Genomic DNA, 12,705 nt, shown 5'->3' on the forward strand with positions numbered 1-12,705 from the left:
AATCATGGATGGCAAAAGATAGAAATTAACAGGAAAAATAATCAAGAAAATTGCTTTGCCTGATTTAATGTGACACCATTTGAAAAATAGAAGGTAGGCAACATGTTTAAAAAAAAGAAAGACTTAATTTTGATTCCTAACAGTCTTGGAAAATAAGACAGGAACATTTACAAAAATTTCTAAATCTTTACACAGTAAACAATAATCACAACCATTCCGATTAACAGAAACATTTAAAAATTCAACATCCCTTATCAGTACATTGACAGCTTATATGAATTTATATGTGAACCACTCACCATTCAATATATCCAACAATATTACGTGTTATGTAATACATCCCTAGGATGATTGTGATGTTGTTTCATACTGGTACATACATGAAAAAAAATGTCCATGATGCAATTGGACAAAGTGTTAAGACATGTCCACTGGCTAACAACAGATATAACATGTGCATGCTTGTATACTGAGTAACCAATTTGTAAACAATTACAGGCAGTACACTAGACTAAGCCATGTACACAATGCAGCCATAATGGAAGAAGCCTTGCTTTAGCAGCTCTGATATATAAAGCATGTCTAACTGCAATTAGGGTCAACTCAAATGTATATTTAACTTGTCCTGTGGAGGGTACTGTGAGTGAAGTTCAGTGAACCATGCCTGTGAAATCTGTCTCAAGCTGAACTTCTCTAACACAAGGAAAAGACAATAACAATAGGGAGAGAGAAAAGGGGAAGAGCACTCTCCTATATTCTTATCTACATGTAGTTGGTGCACTTCTAACTATTCAGAACCTAGAACAAACTATGTTTTCAACACTAACCAATCAGTTTTCACCATTCCCAAAAAAGATTTTATGAAATATTTTAAATAAATATAGCACCAGTATATGTGTATTGCTGTACATCCTTGGATACTGGACCTGTAGATGTGGATACAGTAAAAATGGTGACTGAAAGGAGAGTTGACTATTAGACCTGTAGATGTGGAAACAATAAAAACAGTGACTGAAAGGAGAGTTGAATATTGGACCTGTGGATATGGAAACAATAAAAACACTGACTGAAGGAGTTGAATACTGGACCTGTAGATGTAGATACAGTAAAGACAGTGACTGAAAGGAGAGTTGAATATTAGTCCTGTATATGTGGATACAGTATAAACAGTGACTGAAAGGAGAGTTGAATATTGGACCTGTGGATGTGGAAACAATAAAACAGTGACTGAAAGGGGAGTTGAATATTAGACCTGTGGATGTGGAAACAATAAAAACAGTGACTGAAAGGAGAGTTGAATATTAGACCTGTAGATGTAGAAACATTAAAGACAGTGACTGAAAGGAGAGTTGAATATTGGACCAACAGATGTATACATAGTATAACCAAAGACGGAATATATAGTTATTATTGATAATATATTTAATGCTCTTTTTGCCATTAGTCGACAGTAACAGCATGTAGTAATTTTCCTGATTACAAGAAAAATGACAGTTCATCAGCATTTCAATTTACAGATATAGAAAGTTGTCCTGTTATTTTAACATGAATTATTTCAATATTTCAACAGATAAATTACTGTATGTGAAGTCTTCATGATATGGTATGAGTACAAATTTACCAAAAGTGGTAGCCAAATGAAATATTGTGAATTCACTGTCAGTACTGTGAAACCCCCATTATGTATGGATGTACCAATCTTGCTAGAAATGATAACCATCTGCAATAGGGGTCTACCTTTTGGGACCCTTCTAATGTGGTCCTTGGGAGGTCAGTTATAGTGATATTTTATTTGTTTTTTAAATTCATTTTGACCATGCTGTGAGAATGCAGTCATAATATAAGGATTCATAATATGTTTAACAATTGTTGGATTACCATCCAAGCGATCCCACTGGCAAGCTGAGTTTGGGAGATGCATGGGGGTGGGAGATATATGTAATAAAAAGCATATGGTCTGGCCATGGCAAACCATTTTTCTATTATTTCTATCATTACTATATTTATGTGTTAACAAACAAAGCATTCACAATTTTGAGGTTGTTTTTCTACAAGAGTAAATACAGTACTGGGTTTGAAGCAAGCAGCAAAGTGAAAAGACCACAATAGAAGATCATTCAGCAACCAGGATGTTTATGCCTAAATATTTAGCTTGAGGAAAATTATTAATATCTCTAGTTAGTCATTCAGCCATGTCAAACAGGAAGTTACACAGAATGACAAGCTGCGGTACATGTCATATGGCCACAAAAATATGAATTAATGAAATCTGGCAAGCTGAATATGTCAGTGTTCCACAATTCCAGTCAATTAAGTAATTCAGATCCTCTTGCCTCTGTTGATTTAAATTCACATTGCTAATCAAAAGTGAATACTGAGAGAAAAGGGGCAGAAGTCTTTTTTATCTTATTTTCTTACATTTATTTGATCACACCTCAATTTCACAAACATAAGAGTCTGATTTACAATATATATTCACTAATAAGTTGAGTCAAACTGCAAACAACAATGATCCTGATCTGCCATAGCATAATGCACCTACAAGTCAGGATCTATCTTGTTTGTTCTACTGATTACTTCTAACAAACTACGCAGACCCAGATTTGCTGTCACAATATGCAGTGATTAGCATTCAGAACTCACAGCCAAAATCAAAACTAAGATGATGGCATGAAATAATTTAGACTCATCAGATGGAGAAAAGAAAAGTTGTACAATAAAGTGGAGGAAAAAAGGAAACCTGAAAGGGGCCCATACTCTTTGGCAGACAAGATAATGTATATCTAAATGATCACACATTGACATCAAAGTGAATATGGTAATACTGACAGGTGTCTATCAAATTCAAGTATGATCTATGTATAAATTGATGTAATGTATATCCCAGAAACAAGACTAATTTGTATACAGGTACATGTACATGTGTTTGATATTCATATGTGTTAGCTGGACAATCTGACCTAGATTTTAAAGCTATTGATGTTGATATTTTTTATAGGTGTTTGCATTCTTTCCATTGTTTTCATTCGGATTTAATCTCTTTATTTGAGATGATGCTTTAGATATATTGATGATTGACAATTACATGCACTGCCAAAGGCCCCATGACTACATGTACATTAAGATTTATCACTTAACAAAGTACCATATTTACTCACTTATAAGTTGAGTCAAACTGCAAACAACAAAGATCCTGATCTGCCATAGCATAATGTGCCTGCAGATTAGGGTCTATGTGCTGTTACTTCTATTGATTACTCCTAACAATCTCACAGTTCCAGTCTGTGCCATTTGCAGCTGGACTAGTCTTGTAAGCAAGCACGTACGGTAAATGTGGATGTGAGATGTTTTATTTGTTAAATATAAATAACCCTAATTTCGGGCAATTTAATTGCTGTAATCCAGACATAAGTCTAAGTTATTTTGGTAAAATCCCGACCAGACCCAATTTTATCACATGTCTAAATTTACCTTAAAGATGAGACATACATGTACAAAATTTGATTCATCAGTGTTGGGTTCATTCCACCATACCAAATAGTGGAAATCTTAAACTTAAGTTGAAAACCTGACAAATGTTCTGCTAGTGATTTCAATGCCATTCAACATTACAAGATTAAGAAATGATAATTAACAGTCCATTTACCTATCATGAATAATGAAACATCAGTACGTTGTAACTGCCTAATGATCTACCCAACTGAACCATTTAAACAGTGGCAATGGTAACTGCTGAAAATTTACACTTTGTAAACTCATACAATTTTCATGATGATTCTTTTCATTCCTGACAAGTTTACCTAACATCAGATACTTCTACTAATTTAAGCAGTCGAAAATGAAAATTATTAATAAGTGATATGAATATGAAACATAGAATAGACACAAAAAAGTCTCCTAAAAATACACTTATTTGTGATGGCTCACTCCACTGATACAACACAATGTAAGTATCAACCCATTCATTGGATCTAAGGCTAATATATTTATGGTATTTCACATCTATCATTCATCACATAAAAATGTGTTAATGTGCAATAAGCAGCAGTCCATGTGTGATCTTTGCATACAAATTACAAAGATCAGGATCAGCCTGAGGCTTTTATCTTACTGCGGTTCCTAGCATCAATCTTATCTGTGCCTAAGGCATGTAATACACCGTTAGTCCTACTACAGTTTGACAATTTGGGCAACCCATGCTAATTCACCTCAACAAAATTTGATTTAACATTTAACTAATTGATTTAATAAAATGCACCACTTTATGTGCATGTAAACATTCAGTTTCACCTGAATCCATATTGTCTGGCATCTCAAGAATGTACTAATGAATTAAAGATCAGATACAAAGGAGTAATGTCTGAATACATTTCTCAGTCACCCACTCTATCCTACAACATCGATGCCCTTCCATTCCACCCCTCCCAATTCCAAACCTCCTGCACACACTCACCTGCCTTTCTGCCCTTCAATCCCTTAGCACCATGAACTGAAATAAAAATCAAAAATTGTATACAACCTGGAAATATATGCCACCCCCACCCCCATATTCATACCTTAATTTATATTCATTCTTTTCCCCATCAGGTCAAATTATGCTTAAATTAAGGAACTTCTATTTTGTACAGTTTACTTTGCTAAATGAATGTCATGTAATTTGTTTCTGCTTGAAAAAGGAATTTTTGTGTAACTGTGTTCTTAAATTGGCACAATGGTTATTATTTAAGAACTTTGTAAGTACATGTATAAAAAAAATTCATTCACAGGCCAATCACAACAAAATAAATCTATTTTGAGCCCATATATCACCTTTAAACAGTGCTCTAGAAGTGAAAAAAGGCAATTCCAATACACCTCTAAATATAATGTGATTTAAGATTGGTAAGGCATTGAAATTTACAGCAGTATTTCCATGATAAACTGAAAACAAAAGGTCCAAGTGGGCCTCAGACTGCTCATCTGATTGACACTGGCTGAGAAGAAATTGATAGAACAGCAACCCACTTAGGGTTATTTAATGAAGCTATTCTTTTATCTCTTGCAGGGAGTATCTATGTGAATATAAGTGCAATTCGTGGGTAAGAGGTTTTCATGAAATTTTACTCCTTAAATGTTCCACAAAATAGCAAGAACAAAAGCAATCACAACTACAACAACTACTACTGCTACAGCTCCTACAATAAAAATAACTGATTGTACTAGTGCTCTAAGAATCGTACAACATCCCTTCCCGATCTTACCCTTTGGTAACTATGTAGATATGACCCCAAATTTAGCAGTATTGAAGATTTACCATCTGATCCACCAATTTCTACCCACATACATGAAATCTTTCATTCACTGTCCAAACCGGTCTTTTGTTTTATATGATCTTTCTTTGAGAAAATCTCCCATTCTAAACACACGTGTAGCATGCATCAAACCTACTCTTATGACATGTAGGAATGGTGCATCAAGCCTATTATTCTTTCACCAAACCTGTAACGGAGAATTAACACTGTTTGCATTTAGTAACTTGCATGTCAAGACTGCATGTAGAGAGTAAATATTTAAATAAGAAAGATAGGCTTTGCCTTTCATTTTTGTGGCCATTAATTTTTATGTACCTCACGCACTGAAAGTAACTAATGACTTTCGGCTAATCATTAATCAAATTTGAATTTTATCTCAGAAACAATTCCACATCAAAGCACAACCATCCAGCAAATTTATATCAATGCCAACCCCAAAGCAAATTCTTACTGATCATTAAGGGTAAAGTACATTTACCCAAAAGCTACACTGCATGGTAGATAAAAGATACACAAATCTGTTATCAAGTAACATTTGAATTCCAGATATTTTAGCAACTTAGTACTTACTGGTATAAGGGAACAGCAGGTGATCTAATAAAGTCACGAAGCATGTACAGCTTCTGGTCTTATGTAAAAGATGTATGTTGTTTTTGACAGACTTTTTATATTCTGAGATACCAACATTTTCTTAGCCTTCATCCAACTTAATTTTCAAGAGAAAAACAAACCCATATATTTCAGGAATGACACTGTTTCAATACTTCAGACAATTATAATACTAAATTTCAATGAGTACCAGTAAACATTCCAGTAAACAATAATTCTGCTACATTAACCTCCATTCTAGTTTTATAAAAAAATATTCAATAACATTAATTTATTGCTTTAGTAAATTTACAGTGTCAGTACAGTTAGATACGTCATCAGCATATAATAATACAAATACTTCTGAAATATATTCTGTAAAAACACACCTCTATCACATCCTACACAAAGCTTCTGAAATAAATCATTGAAAAAAGTGAACAATGCAATGGCGTGCATTTGAGACAAGAAAGATACCGATTCAATTTGCGGGTAAATAGAAAAATGTCAAGATCTGAGGGATTCAAAGAAGGAAAACAGTTCCAGAAAATAACAAAAGTCATTTGCAACAAACCATGATCAAACTTGGTGAATATCTTGCCTTTGGAGAGAAAAAAAGGCACCTACTGATCTGGAGGACAATAGGTCATAGGTCCAGGTCACCAAGATGGCTATAAGTGTATTTTCTAATCTTCCTTGATGCATTATTGTAAATGGCTGCTTGCAAATGCTACTTTCATAATTCTATCCATGTATATTGTAATCTTCATTGATACAAAATGTACGTGGCAGTTTGCAAGTGCTACATTCATAATTCTAGTCATGAATTTTCTATTCTTCGTTGATGCAAGTTGTAAATTGCTGCTTGCAAGTGCTAGAGTTTTCAATTCTTCAATAGTCCATGATTCTGACCTGGATAGTATTATCTGTTTTCTCATTTCCCCTCAACCATGCTCCGGGATATCCTCAAATGGCACACTTAATGCTAACTGCACACTCAATGCTAATACAAACTTCAAAGTTACAAAAACTGCCTATATTCATGCCCATTATAAAAAACATTTGAAAGGACCTAAATAACACTGTGTTGAATTTACAGGCAAGACAGCACCCCATCAGTTGCTTTATGATGTAAATAGTTAATATTATCAAAGAGGATAATTATGATTACCTAGGAGGGCAATTTCCAATGGATCAGACATGCCGTCTTTGGAACTTGTCACTGATTGTCTTGTAGAATAGTCACGCTCTGAAAAGCAAGAACAAATTCAAAAACAATACAATACACCCATTACATGTGTGGCCATAACTGTAAACTTGATTAAAGGACCTTTTTTATTGTATCATGTCACTCCAAAATTTAAATTGAGTGAAATTAGACTTTTAATAAACTAATTGGGTATTTTTCAAATTTAAATGATAATCAGTTAGAATTTAAAAATACCCAATGACTAATAAAATGTATGGTGTATAAAATTTCAAACAAGAACAGTCTGTCAACTTAAACAAAAAGTTTTTGATTAGATGGATTCATTGACAAAATATTGACAAATTTATTTCATAATTAACACATAGGAACTTGCATATGATTCGATCAGCTGAGATACACTTATACTCAGCACACATAAAATTTTTAGTAAGCTTTATCCTCCCACCTACATATGCATTTACAATCTCCAGAGACAATGTTCAACATGACACATACATTGGTACATATAAAGGTGGAGGTACTATCTTATATATACACCTGTCAAGCTCAACATGATGTCCATCACAATGTATATTCATGTAGACTTGTCTGTGACAGACCAAATACACTTAATTCGAAGAGCACAACTTGAATACTGCATAATAATCATCAATCAATATATATATATATATATATATATATATATATATATATATATATATATATATATATATATATATATATATATGTATGTATGTATCTATGTATACAATTGTATTACTTAAGTCCTATCTGTCACAGAACACTTAATGAGAAGACCACAGCCTTAATTCAAGGATTTCCTCTGACCTTTCCCACTCCATTTATACAATTTGACTATTATGCTGGAATAGGGTGGGAAAGGTCAGTGGAAACAATATAACCTGAATACTGCATGATGGTTCAATACATACACATCTAACTATAACCTTGTCTGTCACAGGCCAGATAAGTTAAAAGCAGACAGTCAACAACCTGAATACTGCATGAAGGTCCAACACACACACATCTAATTGTAGCCTTGTCTGTCACAGGCCAGATACACTTAAAAGCAGTCAGTCAACAACCTGAATACTGCATGATGGTCCAATACATACACATCTAACTATAACCTTGTCTGTCACAGGCCAGATACACTTAAAAGCAGACAGCAACCTGAATACTGCATGATGATCCCATAAAATACATACATGTAACTATAGCCTGTCAGAGACCCAATACACTTGAGTAGAAAACCACAACATGAATACTGCATGATAATTACATTTTCTCTGCCATAAATTATTTTCTTGAATCAAGAAAGAAAACAGCTGTCCGACAGCTCTTAAGTAAGAACATTCCAATACATAAATCACAAATACATTTATGCTGAAACAAAGTTAATCTGTAAACAAATAAATCAATGACACAGATGTTTTGATTTTCAGTGTGGATCCTGGTCCAGCTGGTTGATACTGTACCCAAAATCATATAGAATCCTGCTATGACTGCATGTATAAAGACTGATGAGCAACTTAACTTCAATATTTTATTATGCAGTAAATCCTTCCATGTGAAATTCTTCAATTATGAACTATTCTTGAACTTTGAGGGGTTGTGTGTGTGTGTGTGTGTGTGTTTTGGATTTTTAACACAGCTTTAACAATTTTTCAGTCATACTGCTACAATGTCTGCAGTGTGCCACTTTACAGTGATATCAAGTATTGGGGAATCATGCCGCAGACATGTAGCATCTTGTCCCACCCAGTCACATTATCCTGACACCAGGCTGATCAGTCCAAACAATAACCTCTTAATGCTGAGCGCCAAGTGAGGCAGCTATCAGTAACAATTTTATAGGTCTTTGGTAAAGCATGGACAAGATTCAAACATGCAACCTCCATCTTATGAGGCAGACACTCTAACCACTCAATCACCCGAGCAGTTTGAGGTTGTTTGAACTTTATTAACTAGTCATTAACTTTATGAACATGTCTTGAACTAAACATTAAATGTTCTTGGAATCTTTTGTACTGTTCATTAATTATAGTAACTCGAACAACAATAAAGTAGCATTCAAGAACAATAACATGTCATAAGTGTTCAAAATACAGTTACCTTTAACGGCCATTCAATGTTGATAACTACATTAGATAATCACCATAAGTTATTTCCCTGATACAGTCAGCAGCATGACTATTTATGTGACTAATTATGGACCATGACAGACATGTGGTTAAAAAAAACAACTTTGTTCTTTTGACCACAAAACTTGGAGTTTTTCTTACCCCAAAGGCATGCCATAAACAATGTTTTGCCCAGGTTTGTAATGTAGAGCTATGGTTACTATATGGAAACCATTTTGCTACTTTAGCTCAGAGTGGCACTGATCTTTTTAAACTAATGACTCCATAACTGACAGGATTGTTTCTAGCCAAAGTGCGCTATCCACAAAGTCTGTTGGAAGTACATGCTGTAGATCATTAAGAACAGGAAAAGTTGACAGGACACACTGAGTCATAGCATAATATAGGCTCTGCCAAAATGATGAATATATAAAATGATAAATACTATCTGTTAACATGAAATGTATTTTCTGTATAATACAGTTGTTTTGACAAAGCACATTGTTTAGAATAAAACTTTACACTGCTGAAGTGGCAATTTCTTTAAATTCCTGTCTATTAATTAATGCTTTCTGAAATGTCTATTGTATTTTAAAATAATGAAATCAAGAAGGATGTTTTATAAACAAATGCATTGTAGATTATAGATTTACATGTATATTAAGTTTCTGTATAACGTCTCACAATTTCCTTTACAGACAGCCTTGAAATGAGAATTGTATTTCTTAAATGCAGATAAAAGTCTTTTTTTTGTGCAAAATCTGTCTTTTAACCCTGTAAATACAAGTAGCAACTAGGCTATGCGTACTACTGTATATATTCACTCATAAGTCCAGTCTAACTGCAAACTGCCCAGACCCAGATCATACTATCACATAATGCACCTGCAGATCTAGGTCTGTGCATTTGTTAGAAGTAATCAGTAGCATAAACAGCACAGATGCTGATCTGCAGGCACATTAAGCTACTGCAGATCAGGATCTTTGTTGTTGGCAGTTTGATTCAACTTGTATGTGAATATATACTATAAGTAGATCATCATTTCTAGTTTTATTAATTCAAATTATACAAGAACCAAGTATAATGACATAACATACTTTTAACATTTCACTGCTGTCAGACAGTGGCTTTAAAATTTTAGTCGACCGCTCTGGTGGCCTAGTGGTTAGAGCGTCCGCCTCGGATGCGGGAGGTCACGGGTTCAAACCCCGGCCTAGACATACCAAAGACTTACAAAAATGATACTAACAGTTGCCTTGCTTGGGCCTCAGCATTAAGAGGTTAGTGTTAGGACTGGTTGGCCTGGTGTCAGGATGTGACTGGGTGGGACATCATGCTTCATGTCTGCGGCGAGATGCCCCAGTGCTAGACAACACTAAAAACTGTCACACTGCAGACATTGTAGCGATATGACTGAATTTTTTTTACAGCTATGTTAAAAATCTAAATCACACACACACACACACAGAGACAATTGTATCCACAACCTCAGTATGCTGCCAGCTTGGGAGACAACTCTTACACAAGATCATGAAAAAGTTGTATTGGTTTTCAAATGTGTTAAGCCAAACTGGAAACCAGGCTGTTTGCTGAGACAACACCTTGTCTGATTCAGCCAACCTAATTATGGATTAGGATAATTACAGGTTGAACTGTTTTTACCTCTGCTTGCTTATACATCAGCTGCAACCCCATGCATTAACAAAATAATGACTTCAACACTCATTAACTGTTCATGAATGTTGTTGATCAGTTCACCATTTAAGTTCATGAAGAAATATTCATGAAAACTGCTCAACTAAGTTCATGAACACTTCATACATTTTTATGAATCATGCACGAGGTTCAGGAACATAATGACAAACTTACATGAGATATTACAATAACTTACAAGTTCTTGAAATGTCATGAACTTGGTTCATGAAACAATTCAAGAATTTTGATGCATGACTAAGATATTTATTGAGAATGTTCATGACATTTCTATACCATTATATTTATAAAATGTTTATGAAAATTCATTATACAAACTTCCCCACAAGGATTTACAAAAATCAAAGGTATAAAAAAAATCATATGAATACTGTTTAATTTTTTTTTGAAATTTTTATTCTGGTATTTTGTATTCTTAATGCAAGTAGTTTCGGACTAATTTGGGTAAATATTTTCTGGCCCCCAAGTACAAAATGTAAATAAAAGCTTTCACTGACATTGTTCTAAAATCTACAGATACATTCTAAAAACGAATGCAGATGGCATAAAATAGAATTCTTAGAAACAAAGTCTTTGACATTTTTGGCATTCCAAGTTACCTTCTTGATGTACAAAACAAAACGTGTAAACAATGATTATCCTCACTGGATGCAAGTGAAAGAATATGCAACATGATTGGTTAATATATTCACATCATTTCAGCAGCTGAGCCTCCTTTTAATACAAACGAAAGAGCTTTGTTCTGCACATGTACATGTAAAAACTTCGAACCAAATACATGGACTCGCATTAAATGTAGAGAGAATCCTTTTTAGTATCATTTAAGTCAACAGAAGTGCCAAGAACAGATTATGAAGAATTAAAGAAAATAATTTGATAAGAGCAAACTTCGGGGTGGGGCTGGGGGGACATTACGGTTACCTTGCTGAGATCAAGATCAGCAAAAAATCCAGTGAGGGTTATGGTTAGGGTTGGTCATTCATCAGTTCATTAGAAGTTATGTGAATATCATACATTAACTGAGTTGCTCTTAGAATTTTTGAAAATCATTAAACATTACTCTGCTTCCTACTAATTCTAATTCATACCACTGTATCTGCCTATTCTGCACATTGGGTAATTCTGCACAATGATACGTCATTTTTGTAAACATTGGATCATGTGTTGTTTTGGGTCGAAAATCAAATTTGTATCAAGGATGATGTCCTTTAATTAAGGAATGTAAAGTGTACAAGAATATCACATTTCTGTTCTAAATGCATATGAAAATGTGATTTTCTAAGTAATCAACAAGTAGACCCACTCCATGACCTTGAACTTGTAGTTTCATTTCCAAAGAGCCATGCATTAACATTACATCTTTTCAAAGCCATCTGCAGAATAGGCAGCCAAACCATGAGTCATGAAAACACAAGGGTAGTATCCCATATGTCCAAAATTAGCATTTGTGACTATTACTGCCTTTAAATGATAAGCATTGCAGTATTTTACTTTCTTCAATCAGTTTAATTCAGTATGCGTTTTACGCCAATTTTGGTGATGGAAACCTAATATGCACAGAAAAGCCCAACAGCGGTGTACCCCACCATTCAATTTCAATACAAGCAACTGTTTACTTATATATCAAATTGTACAAAACAATACAGATGCAAATAGTAACCTGATGAAACCGGAAGCAATAGCCAACATATGGAGTCAGAGTAGATGCATTAGGGACTTGTTTCATCAATGAAATATGGCGAAAATTTGTGATAACATGAAATAACCTTTTCTGTATTAT

General features: G+C 34.2%; 1 protein-coding gene across 3 annotated transcripts in view; it reads right to left on the reverse strand.

Moving 5' to 3' along the window:
* The window catches only part of LOC149800665 (uncharacterized), a 49,924-nt gene that overhangs the window by 17,620 nt on the left and 19,599 nt on the right, over window positions 1-12,705 (reverse strand). For 2 of the 3 annotated variants that reach the window (XM_089954703.1, XM_089954702.1), the window contains exons 2-3: window positions 7,051-7,128; window positions 4,454-4,489 (exon numbers count right to left, since the gene is read on the reverse strand). In XM_089954703.1, coding sequence (XP_089810829.1) covers window positions 4,454-4,489; window positions 7,051-7,081 — 67 coding nt within the window. In that variant the 5' untranslated portion in view covers window positions 7,082-7,128. Of the gene's footprint in view, window positions 1-4,453; window positions 4,490-7,050; window positions 7,129-8,021; window positions 8,041-12,705 lie in introns of those variants that run through there. The other variant, XM_089954704.1, reaches the window with a different exon arrangement.

Source organism: Sinohyriopsis cumingii, chromosome 4 (assembly GCF_028554795.1).
Source record: "Sinohyriopsis cumingii isolate HCF-2022 chromosome 4, ASM2855479v2, whole genome shotgun sequence".
NCBI lineage: Eukaryota > Metazoa > Mollusca > Bivalvia > Unionida > Unionidae > Sinohyriopsis > Sinohyriopsis cumingii.